Source organism: Mustelus asterias, chromosome 13 (assembly GCF_964213995.1).
Source record: "Mustelus asterias chromosome 13, sMusAst1.hap1.1, whole genome shotgun sequence".
NCBI classification, from domain to species: Eukaryota; Metazoa; Chordata; class Chondrichthyes; order Carcharhiniformes; family Triakidae; genus Mustelus; species Mustelus asterias.
The window spans coordinates 30,980,763-30,997,066 of NC_135813.1; the positions used below are offsets into that span (position 1 = coordinate 30,980,763).

Here is a 16,304-nt window from a genome sequence, read left to right on the forward strand (position 1 = left end):
CCAATACCTGGGAGTTTGTGCCCAGGAGGTACCTCAGAATATATACTGGGACACCTCCCACCCTATGCAAGTTAAACTAGAAAGACAACTAACCGACAAAGCTGGGTATTTCTTTTAAAATTAATCCCCCCACTACAGACTTACTTCACCCTAATCTCAGAACCCATAATTTCTTCCCTCCCTCCCCATATAGTTTTGCTTCCTCTGTGTGACTGACTTCCACACTGAGTGACTGCAGACCTGAATCATAATGGGTACCACAGTTCAGGAGGATTTTAATGCACATTTGACATCAAAATATGTGCACTTTCCAGTAGGAGTCATAAGGTTGATTCAGAATGGCACTCACCTTAATCCTCCACCGAACTCACACACTGAGTAAACCCGAGTTTAGTCTATGCTGAGCCAATAAATAGACATCTTTGTGGTGAAATAAAACATTGCCACATTTGCAATAGAGTCCAATTGCTTGCTTCTAAAAATTCTGGTCAACAAATCTAGCCACCACAAATTGTAGATCAGCTTGAGGAAGCAGTTTCCCGACAGAGTTATCGCAAAGTTTCGTCATGAGTTCATTGCCAATGTTTGACATTTGTTTTCTGAGTACTGATTTAGCTGTAGAATACTACTAAAAGACAAAATGCATTGCAATCCAAAGACAAAAATATTTCTACATCAGTAAAGCCAAGAAAGAAAATAAAATTTGTGAGGCATTACATTTATATAGAAGAATCAATGTGATGTCAATTCAGTTGATTGTTTGAAAATATCCAAACTTTAAATACATTTCATTCGAAATTATATTCTAAATTTAGGTGTTACTATAATAGCAGGGAATATATAAATATTAACTAGTTATGCATGTCTTTATTACCTTTGCCACTGAAAATAGGGCAAAGTAATTATTTTGCTCATTTGTTAGTCTCGATATCTCAAACATTAATGGACTGATTTTAAGAAAACTTGTTACTGTTATGATCCATGTGTGGAAACCATAAACCAAAATAGCCAAATTTACTAAATGACCCTCGAAGGAAGAAATTATCGACAGGATTTCATTTTCTGTAATTTTTTTACTTTAACATGACCCAGAACGGAAATTAAATATGAATTAACAGGCAAATGATGCTTCAAATAAAAAGATAAATTTGACTTTAAATAGTCAATAAGACAAAGATATGTCCTTTACAATCAAAGCATTCCCCTTCAGCGTGTACGACATTATGTAGCTACACTGTTCCACACTAAACTGTTCTTTATTCCCACAGGGGAGGTCAGGAGTCCTATCCAATAGCAGCTTTCATTGCCAAGTTTAATGAGCATGATTTCATGGCACACCTTTTCCAACCCTCTTGCTCTCAGGTGACTAAAGTCCCGATGGTGTATGTTTCCAGTATTCCTTTTCAATTGACCAACCAATAACATCCTGGTTCATGGTTTGGACACTTCTGGGAAAGTACCTCCGAACCATTCACACAGCTTTCCAGGTTTTAGACCTTTTACACCAGGTCAGATAATATCTCCAAGAGGTCCTGTCTCCTTTTCTGCCAAATAGCAAAACTGACTTGTTCTTGAGAGTAGCTTGGTTCTTCTCCACACAAGAATTGTGTTCCTCTTTGTCTCTGTCTGCTTTCACTTTATGTCTGCATCTGTGCAATGATCGCCTTCATCTTCAGCTCCTCTGCTTGTAGCTCTTTGTGTCTGCAGCTCTCCTTTGTATCTACATGGCTTCTTTCTTAACTTCTCTCCTGCCTGTGGGTGGTGTCCGGCCACATGGACCAGTATTTCCCATTATTAAAGAATATTTAAATTGATTCCTTTACAATTTATGTAAACTCTGAAAACTCCTTTTCAAACATTTTTAAAAGAGCAGAAGGATTACCCTAACTCTTAAAAAAAAGATTTGTTAATATTGATTGATGAATGCAAAAATCAGAAACCGTCCCTATACTGTAGCTGCTTCATTCTGGATGATGCTACTAACAACTTATCCTCTTTCAAGTTTATGAAATGACGTACGGCACAAGAATAGTGTAGGAGACAGGGCGAAATGGTGGAAAATAAGAGGGGTGAAATCTCCCCAGATTTCTGGCAGACTTACAGTTTGGAGCAGTGTCACAACAGACCAGAGGCTCAGGCTTGACTCCTGCTCACTATTGAATCAGCTGATCTCAGCCAGGGCAGCACTTCAATGACTAATGATTGAAACAACCCTGGTGCAAATTGTATATGTGTGAATGCGCGATGAGTTTAGGATTAGGCGCAGCTGTGATGTCCATCTGCATTTTTGCAAAAGAGAAAGCAAGAAAATTGGTAACCGAAATGCAACCCAGATCAAAGGGGGTTAACAAGAAAACTGTGTAAATGAACCAAAAATGTCAAAAGCGTACCAGTCAATTGTTCACTGCTTTCATGGTATTAATATGAAAGTGATGTGGCACGACTAAGCTAATTTTCTGAATATCAGCTATTCTTCTGTGGTAAGGCTCCCTGTCAACATATATTTCAGAAAAATCAATTCCAGTGTTAAAAATAGTTCAGCAAATATATTGATCACATTTAGTTTCTTTTCTTTCCCTAGGTTTATCGGTTTGATCCAAGAAATAGCTCATGGCTTCAGGTTGCTGGCATGCTGGAAAGACGCACACGGTTTTATGTGGATGCAGTTTTAGACCACATTATTTCTGTGGCAGGAGGGACACTTTTAGGGAACCTCACAAATACAGTGGAAGAATACAAGGCTGACGAGAACAAGTGGGAGTTTGTAGCATCTTTCCCAATGGCGGTAGCAGACCACACTGGGGCTGTACATAAAGGTATTCTGTACATTTCAGGTGAGGATGAAAGAAAGGGACATACCAACTATGTGTGATCTCTGGAAGAGTGGCCTTTCAAGACTATTCATCTTAAAAAGTGTTGACGTCTTATGCTGACATGTACCACAGAAAATACTCATCTCACCCCCATAACCGAAATAAGCTTCTATAAAAGGAACATTATGAGGAAGGATATTTAGTGACACTATTCATAGGACCATTTTTGAACACATTCTAGCATAACAGCAGCACATCCATTGGCATTGTGTAGGTTGCCTACCGACAGTGCAATGTCTGAGATACACTTAGGAAGGGAAAGGGAAAGAGAAGGAAAAAGAAACAGGAGGGTATAATCAGGAGAAAGGCAATCTCTAGCAGCAACATTGTTAAGAACAATATTTGTTAATTAGCCAATAAATGAAATTGAGTGCACCAGCTTAAAAAAACTCACTTCTATGAAAAGATGAACACAAATATCAGTTATTCAGTGAAATGAGCGCAAGTCTTCCAACTGCAAAAACAGAAGTTATAGTATAGTTAATGAGCCCTCATAATTTAGATGAACTTTTAACAAACTGGTCATTACAGTTATGGACTGACTATGAAGAGCTACTTATATAGCACACAGGAAAAAAGTTTTATATTGTTATGCACATTGGTTCCTGATCTTGCAAAACCTCAAATTGAAAATTTTCATCCTTGCATTCAAATCCCATGCCTCTCCTCATCTCTGTAAACTCTTCTATCCATAAAACATGTGAAGAGCTCTGATTTTAGCCTTTTCCATACGAGATTTCCTTTGTCACTGATAGTTCTAACTTCAGCCGTCCAGGCAATAATCTCTGCAGTTTTCTTCCTAAAATTCTCACCTTCTTTAAGGTGTATCTCAAAGCTCCGTTGACCAATGTTTTGGTCACCTCATCCCAATATCTCATTATTTGGCTTGGTGTCAAATTTTGTCCAATTATGCTCCTGAGAAAGACCTCAAAATATTTTTACTAAATTAAAAAAGTGCTTTTTGTTAATGTCTTGTGGTGTTACACATGGTTAGTTGCAAAATATGGTCTTGCCTGCTGCTTTATATCTCTGCAGCTTTGCTCTTTTCTTCATGCTTTGCGCAGGCCTCATCTGTTTCTCCCTGTCTTCTCTTGCAAGCTGGAATTGGTGGATGGCATGCTGTGGTATAGCATGAATAAAAACGTCCACTGCCTGAAGGTTATATTTGAGTGGAGATTGTGAGAAAATGAAATCTTCATCAGTTCATTTCTCACCCTCCAGTACAAGAAAATAGGAGTTTGATGTAAGGTTCCAAAGCAGTATCATATTTATTTCCCGGGTACCTTATCCCCTCTAAATCTGAACAATAACTTCAGATCTAAACTAGATCCAACTTTCACATTTCTTGCTGTAACCAACTCCAAGAGTTTTCATTTTTGTTTCCCTCGACCCTTCTAGTGTAGCTTAGTTTATACACACTGGGCGGAATTCTCCCAAGCTCCCAGCAGCCTATTTGATGGCAGGCATGGTGGGAGAATATAGCACGAGGCTGAGTAATTGGTTCCACACCGTCGAAAATTTTCCACGGTGTTCCTAGTCTTCCACTGTGCCCATATTGGTGGGTCAGAAAATCTGTCAGAGGATGGCATGAACCTCATTTGCATTCCGTTAATTGAATGCAAGAAAACACACAGAGTGAAACATTCAGAACAATGTGGTGTGCCGATGTCGGGGCTCATGTGAACAATGCCTGGGGCTGCTCCGGAGTTCAGGATGGAGGCCGCCCGCAATCCTAGTCCCTGGAACTTCACAGCAGTGGATCGGGGTTGCATCTGCAAGGGGATCTTCCAGATCAGTTGCACTCAGGAGTCTACCTTCTTTATTCAATGGTGGGTTAGTGATGTTAGATGCCTTTTCAATATGGCAACTGGTCACGACAGCGGACTACACACCATCCAGGACTGCCCTGCTAATGAAGTCGGCATGAAATACACGGGTATATAATGAATAATGGCAGGGCGGGGAGATTTGGTGTTTTCCTGCCAGCCATTGCAGCAGGAAACACTCCACCTTCCTGACATTAAAGGTGGGATTCTCCGGCCATGCTCATCCCAAGGTCGGAAAATCCCACCCAAGGTCAACGGTGTCCCAGCCGCTACGATTCCCTTAGCGGGCGGGACGGGAAAATTCCACCCCATATGTTCAGGGAACAGTGTATTCTGCAAGAACTTTATTTCAAAACAGAGAATGTGAATTTTAAAACAGCATATATATTTAGTTATATTATCACTACCATCAGGTGGATTCTCAGCAGGAAAAGCTGTAACGGATCTGTACAGCTACCTCCCAAGATTGCAACGATGGATCACTAACCAGTCCATGACATTTGCCCGTTGTGACCATGGTATGGCTACTATCGGAGACAAAATATTCTGTGTAGGAGGAAGGACTTTAAATTCAGTAAGGAAAATTTTAAATCTCCATGTTGCTGCTTTAAATTCAAATGTTTTTTCTATTAAAAAAAGTCAATAGGTCAATGGTTACAGTTTTAATTACAACTCCCATAGCAATGCCAATAAACGTTTCTAAGAACATTTACCAATATATCACAGAATCATACAATGCAGAAGAGGCCCTTCAGCCCATCGAGTCTGCACTGACACGCAAGAAACACCTGAACTCCCACTTTAAACTGAGTAAGGAAAATAACAGTCCAGGATAATGCTTGGGTCCTCACCGCCTTGTGCAAGAGGAAATTCTGAGCGGGTAAAGATCGCCCCGCAGGTGACCCACCTACTTTGTGGGATGCTGCAGCGCAGTGATCTATCCAGCCCCATCCCTCAAACAGGTTCCCCTCCAACCCACCACCGCCCACCACCCCCCCGCCCACGAAACAGAAATAATAAAGAAAGAGTCAAGAAAAAAACTCCCACTAATCCCATATAGCAGCACTTGGCCCGTAGGCCATTTCAGGCAGTATCAAATTGTAAGAAGAAATTGGCAAACAATTTAGCTCGGCCATGCATGGTTTACAGAGTGAAATAGGTAAAGATAGAGACTGCATAAGCAAGATTTTTGGGATTCAATCTATCCTTCAAGCCTGTACACATTAACTATTAACTATTTAAAAAAATAAGACATCACTCTTCACAAACTGTACTGCTAAATGGATTATGGACTATGGACTGTTGCTAGCACCATTATAATGTCACTGCCAGCAGGTCTTATTTCTATCACATTCAAAAAATATAAAACAATACAAGATGTTGTCATTGTAGTTGTATTCATCCAGAGATGACTAAACTGTAACTTCCCTTTGTTTTAGTAAAAAAGATAGGAAATATCCTACAATAGCACCATGACGACCATTATATTTTGCTCACTCATCATATACTAAAAGAATGAGATATTAAGCATTGAATCACAGTTTTACTTGATGTAGAATGGCAACCAATGACTCATGTTTGATGGCAATTATTGATTATTATTGGAGAACAGTACATTGAAGTGCAAATTAATTATAATGAAAAGCCTTGCATCTTCAGCAGTGCAACATTCCTCAGAGGTATGACAACTCAAAGGCATTGGCCTCAAAGTCATCAAAGCAGCTATGAAAGTAAAAAAGATTGTCGGCTCAAGTAACCACATTCTGTTAAGCTAACAATTCTAATATGTAAATGACATTTGTCATTTTTATTACAGCCTTTAACTGTCCAAGGTACCTTTCCTCAATTGCACTCAGCCCCAAACCTGTAAACGGGATTACTGAAAACACACTGCTTTAACTGAATCTTAATAATGTCACATAGGTCAGTATAAAATAATTGTAGTAATTAAGTTATCAAACAGGTAGATAGCCAGGTGCGTCCAAGTATTCAAATATTAGGATCGTCATAATTTCTTACAACACTAATTCTTTGTGTCAGCTCAGCCAACTAGGGAGATTATGTGCAGAAATGGGGACAGAATACATTGTGAAAATGAATAAAGAAAATTACAAACATTAGCACTAAATTGGTAATAAACTGTAGACATGTGAGCAAAAACAAAAATAATTTAGTTATGTTATCTACAGAAGACTTAAAATTCAGAAGTAAATTTTAATTCAGAAGAATTATCTTTCTCAGCTAGGTTTAAATCCAGGTAACAAGAAAACACAGAACAATTATTCAATGTACCAATGCAACTCAGCCCAAAAATATACATATATTAAAAAAATACACCTGTTCAATCCAATAACTTCTAAATACATTGACAAACTGTTATTTCCGAACACAATTTCCATAGAAAAAGGTGTCTCAATCTCTGCACTACTTAATACTGTGAAAGGGAGGCAACATGTTCATTACAAATAAACAAATATTGTGATGTTACTTTTTTTGTAGTTTAACTGAAATGTATTAATTTCTTCCAGTCAGATGAGTGGTTTCATGTAAATGAAACAGAATATTACATCCCTGCAGCTGACCAGTGGACAACACTTAAGGTATCGCCTTTCGACTGCTGTCAATTTAGCACCTCTGTGCACAATTCCAAAATGTACATCACTGGCGGGGGGTCCCTCCGTCAAATGATTAAAAAGGATAGTGTTTTCATCTATGATCCAGAAGCCAGACGGTGGGGAAGGGCAGGTGCCTTACCTCTGCCTCTGGTGGATCATGCAGCCTGCATGGTTAAACTTTCTGGAGAGATTTTGCACAAGTTAAAAAGTGAGGAGTGCACACATCCACTTCTTGGAACAAAAAGGAGTTCGACTCTCAATCTATTTGTGACTGAATAATATATACACAATACAAAAGCTAAAAATTAAACTACACGTAATAGGGATTGCAAAGCGAGAACTATATAAAAAGCTAGAAGCTTGCCGTTTGCCTACAAATGTTTCTGCTTGTGTAAAGTTGAATATATGTACAAGTTATGTTATCAGAATGAGCTTCCTGAAAATCATGCGAGAATCAAAATTTTTATCTATGAAATTAACTAGGGTATGACATTTGATTAACAACACATGATTACTATTATTTGTGAAGTCACTGGTTTTACAGTATAAAGCAAAGTAAAATCCATCTATACATACAAAGAGTAGTTTTTAAGAGTACACTATGTACTCAGGCTTAAGTAATTTGGAATTCTACAATCACTGCATCTGGCAATGGATCACAATACAAAATCATTATGTGTTGGACATACTTCACCTAAACAATGAATAGAAAATTACAATCAACAAAATAATTTACAATATTTGACATTTTTAAGATCTTTTGCGCTAGATCAGCACATTATTAAACAGGTGGAGAAAATGTGAACTCTCTTTAAACTCTACAGAATAAAGGGTTATTTTTAATCCCTCTGATAATGTATGTTTTCTAAGTACCCTGCTAAGCTCATCCCAAAAAATAAAGATTTTCATTTTCAGCAATTTTAGCAGGGGATGAATCAATAATAAAATTAATTGAGACAGTGTTTTGTCATTTTGGTCTCACAAATGTCGAGTGTGAATGATAAAACTTCACTCTCAGACAAAAATCTTTAGAGTCACAAAATCTTACAGCATCTGAGGAGGCCATTGGCCTATTGCACTAGAGCTAGCCCCTTGAAACAGCTGTCCAATTTAGGCCCACATCTCACCTTATCCCCAACACCCTCTAAGTTGGTCTTTTCAAGTACATGCCCAAATGCATTTTGAAGTTTCTATGGATCAGATTCCACTGCCCTTTCAGATAGTGAGTTCCACATAAAATAATTTATCCTAATTTTCCCTCTAGTTCTTCTGTCAACTATTTTAAATCTATGATGCTAGTGGCTTGCCCACCTAACAGGAGTTTTGCCTCAACTAGTTCAATCAAAACACTTAATAATTTTATGTAGCTCTATTAGATCTCCGCCTAAATTTCTCAACTCTCAGTAGAACAATCTATGTGTCTCCAATCTTTCCACATAATTGAAGTATCTCTTTCCTGGTGCAGGTCTGGTAAATGTCCTCCATATCTTATCCAAGACCTTAACATCCTTCCTAAATTTGTGGTGCTCAGAATTGTACACAATCCTCCAACTGAGCCCTACCCTGATATTTGTAAAGCTTCATCAGGATTTATTTGTTTCTCTATTCAATACCCTATTTACAAAGACAAGTATTCCATACATTTTAACCACCTTCTCAACTTGCCCTACCACCTAAAAGGTTTGAGAGTATACAGTCTTAAGTTCTTTTTTGCACCCCTCCGAAAAGCTACAATTTAGATTGTGCTGCATCTCCATACTGTTTTTGTCAATACTTTACACATCCATATTAATTTGCATCGGTCAGCTATGCGCTCTTTTCATAAGTCAGTGTGTATTCTCCTGAAGTCTGCTTCCATCCTGCCCACTATTTACCGTTTCCAAATTTTGCATCATTTGCAAACTTCAAAATTATATTCCCTATACCCAAATCCAATTCAATAGGAAAAGAAATGGTCCTAATACTAACCCTGCGTGGCCCTACTGTATACTTCTCTGAAGAATTTTCAAAGGGGCACTGAAATCTAATGATATATTACAATCAGTTTGATTTATAAACAATTACTTCTTTTAAAGGTGTTATATATAATTCTGTCCTTTATTGTTTTACTTTTACTAATAAAATAAGCTCAAGAGTGCCACAGCCACATTTTTTTAAAACAAAAAGAAACACCAAATCTTTGAAGCTTGCAAATCTGGAGGAGACTGAGTGATAAATTCTGCACCTGACATTGACACGATTCTGAAATGACAGCGTGGTTTGCAGTACATACACTTCAATAATCAACTTACTGCAATTGCTTGATCCAAAGCTCATAAAATATAGCTAGAAATGCAGATGATGTGATAGCTTTTGTGTTTTGGCAAGGATGACACCCTTGATATAGAAATATCGTGCAATGGATGGAAGTAAAAACTGTGCCTTAAAAGCTCCAAAAGATTATGGCTGGGATTTTATCAGCTCGCCTCGCCCATTGATGACACCCGATTTCTCAGCTCTTGCGATCTTACGAGAGCTAGATTTCTGGCGAGGTCAGCCTCTCGCTGGAAATGGGCGAGAGGCTGAATAAATAATTTAAATTTATTGAAATTGTGTTTGTCATGTGATTAGCGAGCTCAATTGTCCAGGCTCACTTGCCTTTATGGCCTCGCCGGGGGAGGTTCACTCCAGCGAGGAAAACACCTGCTCCCCATGAACAGGGAACAGTCGTGTTGCCCTCGCCGGGAGAACCAGAGGCCATTGAGGCCCTCCTGGGGCAGCCGAGGGCAAGGGGGTGTGCCCCTTGGGCAGAGCCTGGCACCTCGGTAATGCCCATTGGGCACCTTGGAACTGCCACCGGCCAGTGCTTGGGGTGGGACATATGGAGGCAAGGCCTATGGGGGCAGGGCCTGAAGGGGGTGGGGCTTGGAAGGAGTGGGGTTTATGAAGGAAGGGCTTATGGGGGGGACGGAGGGGCCTCTGCAACTCTGCAGGTCCAATCGGTATGGGGGGTGGTAGGAGGCCGCTACTACTCTGCAAGCACTTGGTTGGGGAGGGGGGGGACAGGGGGGTGCGGCCACTCTGCAGGTGATAAGTGGAGGGAGGGAAGGGGGCCCACTGCCACTCTGCAGGCGATCGGTGAGGGGTTAGAATCAGAGGTCTGCACATGCACAGTAGCTCCCTCTGCAGGCTGGCTGATGACTAAAGCCCCACCCACTGCCTGAAGCAGCCAGAAATGGTCTAAATCATTTTTTCAAGCACTATGTGCACAAATTGGGTATCAAAACACGCCCAAAAAACGATCTGCAACTCTCCCATTTTCATGCTTGCTGGATACTTAGATTAATTCTCGTAAAATTCCATTTGTCTAGATCTCTCCAATACCGAAGTTTATTCTTATTTAAACTAAGCCTAGAGTAATGCTACAGTGATGACTTGCTTCGATACCTCATGTTCAATTCCAATGTCAAGAGGAAGGACAAATGGGTACACATTTATAAATAAATGGAAGCAGTGTCCAAACACATGAAACAATATAGATCTGTGCTGGAACAACATGGCGTGGTATAGGAGAAATCAAGAGTTACCCACAAATATACAGTAATAACTTATTTGACTCCTCATACTAGATACTTCACTTCTTTCCCAGAGGCAATTGCTTTTGAAAGATAACTCAAGAAGAAATAGTTTTGTTCACTTGTTCTGTCATAATGAACGCTTATAATTAAGTTAAAGAAGATACATGCCTATACCTCTGCTTTATTTTCTGTTTGGGTCTCAATTTCTTTATAATTTCAAATAACACACTTACCCAATATATCTAGCAAGCCTTCAATATGATCAGCTTTCTTCAGAATATAACGACAGGCAACCTTGGGAAATTAACATTATCATGAACATATGTGTATGAATGCACATATAAAACATGACTTTTAAAATTGATAAATCGGAATTAATTTTTTTCACATTGAAAATACTTTTCCTATATTAAACTAATTCATTCATTTTAAATGTTATGCAAGTAAGATTTTTTATTATTCAGGAAAATTAGATTACTTACATCCACTGGGTTTGCAGGGAAATGCAATCCGACTTCAGTCTTGTACGGATAGTTGAACATTGATAAGTAAGTAAATGCATTTCGTGCCCATCCGTAGAGATGATCAATTTCTTTCTTGGATTTCACTGCTTTGCACAAAGGCAGTTTACTGGCGATCTTACTCCATGCTGTAAAAGATGGATTTATAGGCATGGAAATTGAAGTTTGCGACCGATTTCCTTATAGCTCATTCTACTACTGAAATGATATGTTCAGCAGAGCTTAGAGGCCTGATCCCATTCAGGAAATGTAATTATCAGACAAGATGGGAAATAACTGCTATACAATGAACTACTGTATCAATGTAGAAAAATTAAGATACATGTATCAGTACATGTACTGCACAATAAATTGATGGCATGGAAAAAAAATTATCGACTGGTTGGCAAATTTAGATGCACTCTTGACCCAGGCCAATTTTCTAATGTAGGTCAATTTGCATATTCTTGGTAGCTTCCCCTGCTTCCATCAAAAGGCCTACCCTGGCTGATGCAAGATTGAATTTGCTGCTAAAGCAATTGATCACTCTGAGGGCCCTATTTTACCATTTTGATTCTAAGTGCTGGGCAGACTTGAAACTGAGTGTTTCAGATCTGACTTTTAGACCTCTTCTCAGGCGCCCTCATGCACTCTGCCTGCAAAAATATCAGCGATTCCGAATCGCACTGCAGAGGCCTGTGGGTGGGACTTAACGCGCCCGAATCCCTGTAGCTCCAATTGGCGCCTCCAACTGCACATGTGCAACAAAAAAATGATAAGAATGCCGCTCCCTTGCCACATCCCTCCTGGGCCGAATAATGCCTCCCCCCTGGTCCCCACAGACATTGCCTCACCCCCACAACATTACTGACCCCCTTATCCCCCACCCCTCCCCGCCATCCAGACTGATCACGGGCCCCTCCCCCCTCCACCGATCTCAGGCAGAGTGGCAGTGGACCCCCCCCTCCCCTCATCTCAGGCACAGTGGTAGCGGACCCCCTTTCCCCACCACCGATCTCAAGCAGAGAGCCTTTGGATGCTAGGCACCTACCTTCTCACTAACTGGTGCACCCGAATCGGACTTCTATGGAGCATGTCTGTTTCGCGCCAATTCTGGATGGGCGAACGCGGTGGTAAAGGGGAAAAAGGTGTGTAGCCAATTAAGTCAATTTAAATGCATGAAAATGCACTTAAATGGCCATCGTGCCCGTTTCAAGCACGGTCCCGATCACGGCCATTTTTGGGTCTTGGTAAAGTGGGAACTGGCGCGGAAGCGAGCGTGGATCACGCTACTCACCTCATGCCTGAATTTACCGAGTTTTCGCGCCCGAAAACATAGAACATAACAGCGCAGTACAGGCCCTTCGGCCCTCGATGTTGCGCCGACCTGTGAAACGAATCTAAAGCCCATCTAACCTACACTATTCCAATATCATCTATATGTTTATCCAATGACCATTTAAATGTCCTTAATGTTGGCGAGTCCACTACTGTTGCAGGCAGGGCATGCCACATCCTTACCACTCTCCGAGTAAAGAACCTACCTCTGACATCTGTCCTATATCTATCACCCCTCAATTTAAAGCTATGTCCCCTCGTGCTAGCCATCACCATCCGAGGAAAAAGGCTCTCACTGTCCACCCTATCTAATTCTCTGATCATCTTATATGCCTCTATTAAGTCACCTCTTAACCTTCTCTCTAACGAAAACAGCCTCAAGTCCCTCAGCCTTTCCTCATAAGACGTTCCCACCATACCAGGCAACATCCTGGTAAATCTCCTCTGCACCCTTTCCAATGCTTCCACATCCTTCCTATAATGCGGCGACCAGAACTGTACGCAATACTCCAAGTGTGGCCGCACCAGAGTTTTGTATAGCTGCAACATGACCTCATGGCTCTGAAACTCAATCCCTCTACCAATAAAAGCTAACACACCGTACGCAGGGATCTATGCACATGGACACCGAGATCTCTCTGCTCATCCACACTACCAAGTATCTTACCATTAGCCCAGTACTCTGTATTCCTGTTACTCCTTCCAAAATGAATCACCTCAGACTTCTCCGCATTAAACTCCATTTGCCACCTCTCAGCCCAGCTCTGCAGCTTATCTATGTCCCTCTGTAACCTGCAACATCCTTCCGCACTGTCCACAACTCCACCGATGTTAGTGTCATTCACAAATTTACTAACCCATCCTTCTACGCCCTCATCCAGGTCATTTATAAAAATGACAAACAGCAGTGGCCCCAAAACAGATCCTTGTGGTACACCACGAGTAACTGAACTCCAGGATTAACATTTCCCATCAACCACCACCCTCTGTCTTCTTACAGCTAGCCAATTTCTGATCCAAACCGCTAAATCACCCTCAATCCCATGCCTCCGTATCTTCTGCAATAACTTACCGTGGGGAACCTTATCAAACGCTTTACTGAAATCCATATACACCACATCAACTGCTTTACCCTTATCCACCTCTTTGGTCACCTTCTCAAAGAACTCAATAAGGTTTGTGAGGCACGACCTACCCTTCACAAAACCGTGTTGACTATCCCTAATCAAAGTATTCCTTCCTAGATGATTATAAATCCTATCTCTTATAATCCTTTCCAAAACTTTGCCCACAACATAAGTAAGGCTCACTGGTCTATAATTACCAGGGTTGTCTCTACTCCCCTTCTTGAACAAGGGAACAACATTTGCTATCCTCCAGTCTTCTGGCACTATTCCTGTAGACAATGACAACATAAAGATCAAAGCCAAAGGCTCTGCAATCTCCTCCCTAGCCTCCCAGAGATGGTAAAATCACGCCCTTAGAGTTTTTGGATATAAAATAATGAACCTTCTGCTTCCGCCTCTATAGCAGCATTGAGCATCAGGGACAAATGAACTTCTTTCTACGTGTTTACAACGTGCTTGCTAATTCATGCATATAATGATTGTGCACTTCTTCCAACATTCAGTAACAGAAAGCCTGAAATTATGACCCTGAAGAATATGAAATTCTTCAGGGTCATAACAGATACCCCATACCTTGTTGCTGTGCCAAAGCTTCAAGCTCCTGAAACCCTCTCCGGATTGTCAAAACACAGTCTGGTGAGTTACGCTCAAAATCCTAATTAAAGAATTAAAAACTATTATAATAACTGCCAGTGAGTAACTGCAAATTGAAAATTTAGTCACAGTTAAAAGTAAAAGTTGAACTTGTATAGCACCTTTCGCATTCCAAAACACCTCATAGTCAATGAGCTCATTCATAAGTCGTCATAGTTACGTTTTAGGCTAATGCAGCAAGGTTCCAAGGATAACAACTGTATACTATCCAGTTAATCAATCTGAGGGCAATGGTTGAGGGATGAATGTTGGCCAAGACCCCAGGCAAACATCCCACTACTGTACAAGAGGTGCTGTGATATCCCCGAGGCGGGTAAATATGACATTGGTTTAACATTCATTCATTCAACAAAGTAAGTCTGGGTTAGATGCTGGAAGTTCTGGGGTGGAGCTCAAACTTGCAGTTTCCTAACTCAGATGTGAAAGTGCTGTGATCATGTCAAATGCACAGTGCAAAAATATATAATCAACCGAAACCTTCTGCGAGAATCTTTCTATCACTAAATATTCCAGAAAAAGATGCTATTATAATAATCGTGCTTCTTTTAGATTATAGCACAAGACACATGGATTCAATCTAAAAATCCTAAAATAATACTGGCAAAGTCCCTTAGAACTATCTAATGAGATTATCAATTCACTTTTTATTATATGACTTTAATTAGAAGGCTTGTTTGGGATCTAACCAAATACTAGGTTGACAGTTCACCCTTTGCCAATATCAAAACTGATAGATTGGAAGGAGCCTCCACCTTCATTATGCACAGCTGTAAACTAGAACATGCTTGTGAAGTTGGACTCCTTGGGGAGCTGGATGGCTCAGTTGGCTGGATGGTTGATGTGGATCAAATTGGAGCCAACAATACAGAGTTGGATTCCGTTTCTGGCTGGGGCGGTTTTGGGACCTGCTTCCTTGCCCTTGGTGGAGATCATGGTGCTGTGGGTCAGACCAGCCATTGGGCAGAGAACTGATGATGATGATAATTTGACAGCTGAAATTGCACATTATTTAGAACCACAAATGTATTTTAGAGTCATAGTCATAGAGTCTTAGAGGTTTACAGCATGGAAACAGGCCCTTCGACCCAATTTGTCCATGCCGCCCTTTTTTTTTAAACCCCTAAGCTAATCCCAATTGCCCGCATTTGACCCATATCCCTCTATATCCATCCTACCCATGTAACTGTCTAACTGCTTTTTAAAAGACAAAATTGTACCCGCCTCTACTACTACCTCTAGCAGCTTGTTCCAGACACTAACCACTCTGTGAAAAAATTACCCCTCTGGACACTTCTGTATCTCTCCCTTCTCACCTTAAACCTATGTCCTCTAGTTTTAGACTCCCCTACCTTTGGGAAAAGGTATTGATTATCTAGCTGATCTGTGCCCCTCATTATTTTATAGACCTCTATAAGATCACCCCTCAGCCTTCTACGCTCCAGAGAAAAAAGTCCCAGTCGATCCAGCCTCTTCCTTACAACTCAAACCATCAAGTCCCAGTAGCATCCTAGTAAATCTTTTCTGCACTCTTTCTAGTTTAATAATATCCTTTCTATAATAGGGTGACCAGAACTGTACACAGTATTCCAAGTGTGGTCTTACCAATGTCTTTAAGCTTTCTTTAAGTTTAACCTCCAATTCACTAAATTTTAGTTGTTTATGTATTTTTTTCAATGTCCACTCGACGCATTCATAGCACTCTCACATCTGAATAAATTGTGATAAGTTGTAAACTTAGCAGGTTGTGGTGTCACAATAGATGAAAATTTAAAATTAATAAAATGAAAATTTTAAGCACTGAATAAACTATTTAC

The 16,304-nt window shown here is 40.3% G+C and overlaps 1 protein-coding gene and 1 non-coding gene across 5 annotated transcripts in view; one reads left to right on the forward strand and one right to left on the reverse strand.

Annotated features, from left to right (window-relative positions):
- LOC144502552 (uncharacterized) overlaps nt 1–16,304 on the reverse strand; it is a 77,394-nt gene that overhangs the window by 17,644 nt on the left and 43,446 nt on the right. For 2 of the 4 annotated variants that reach the window (XR_013499353.1, XM_078226637.1), the window contains exons 5-7: nt 14,410–14,491; nt 11,354–11,520; nt 11,105–11,165 (exon numbers count right to left, since the gene is read on the reverse strand). Coding sequence is in view for 2 of the 4 variants with exons in the window: in XM_078226637.1 (XP_078082763.1) it covers nt 11,105–11,165; nt 11,354–11,520; nt 14,410–14,491 (310 nt within the window). In the remaining 2 variants the exon portion in view is untranslated. The remainder of the gene's footprint in view (nt 1–11,104; nt 11,166–11,353; nt 11,521–14,409; nt 14,492–16,304) is intronic. The other 2 variants (XR_013499352.1, XM_078226638.1) reach the window with 1 other exon arrangement.
- Nucleotides 5,496–5,643, forward strand: LOC144503193 (U12 minor spliceosomal RNA). The gene has a single exon (XR_013499427.1). It is a non-coding gene; the product is annotated as a U12 minor spliceosomal RNA (small nuclear RNA).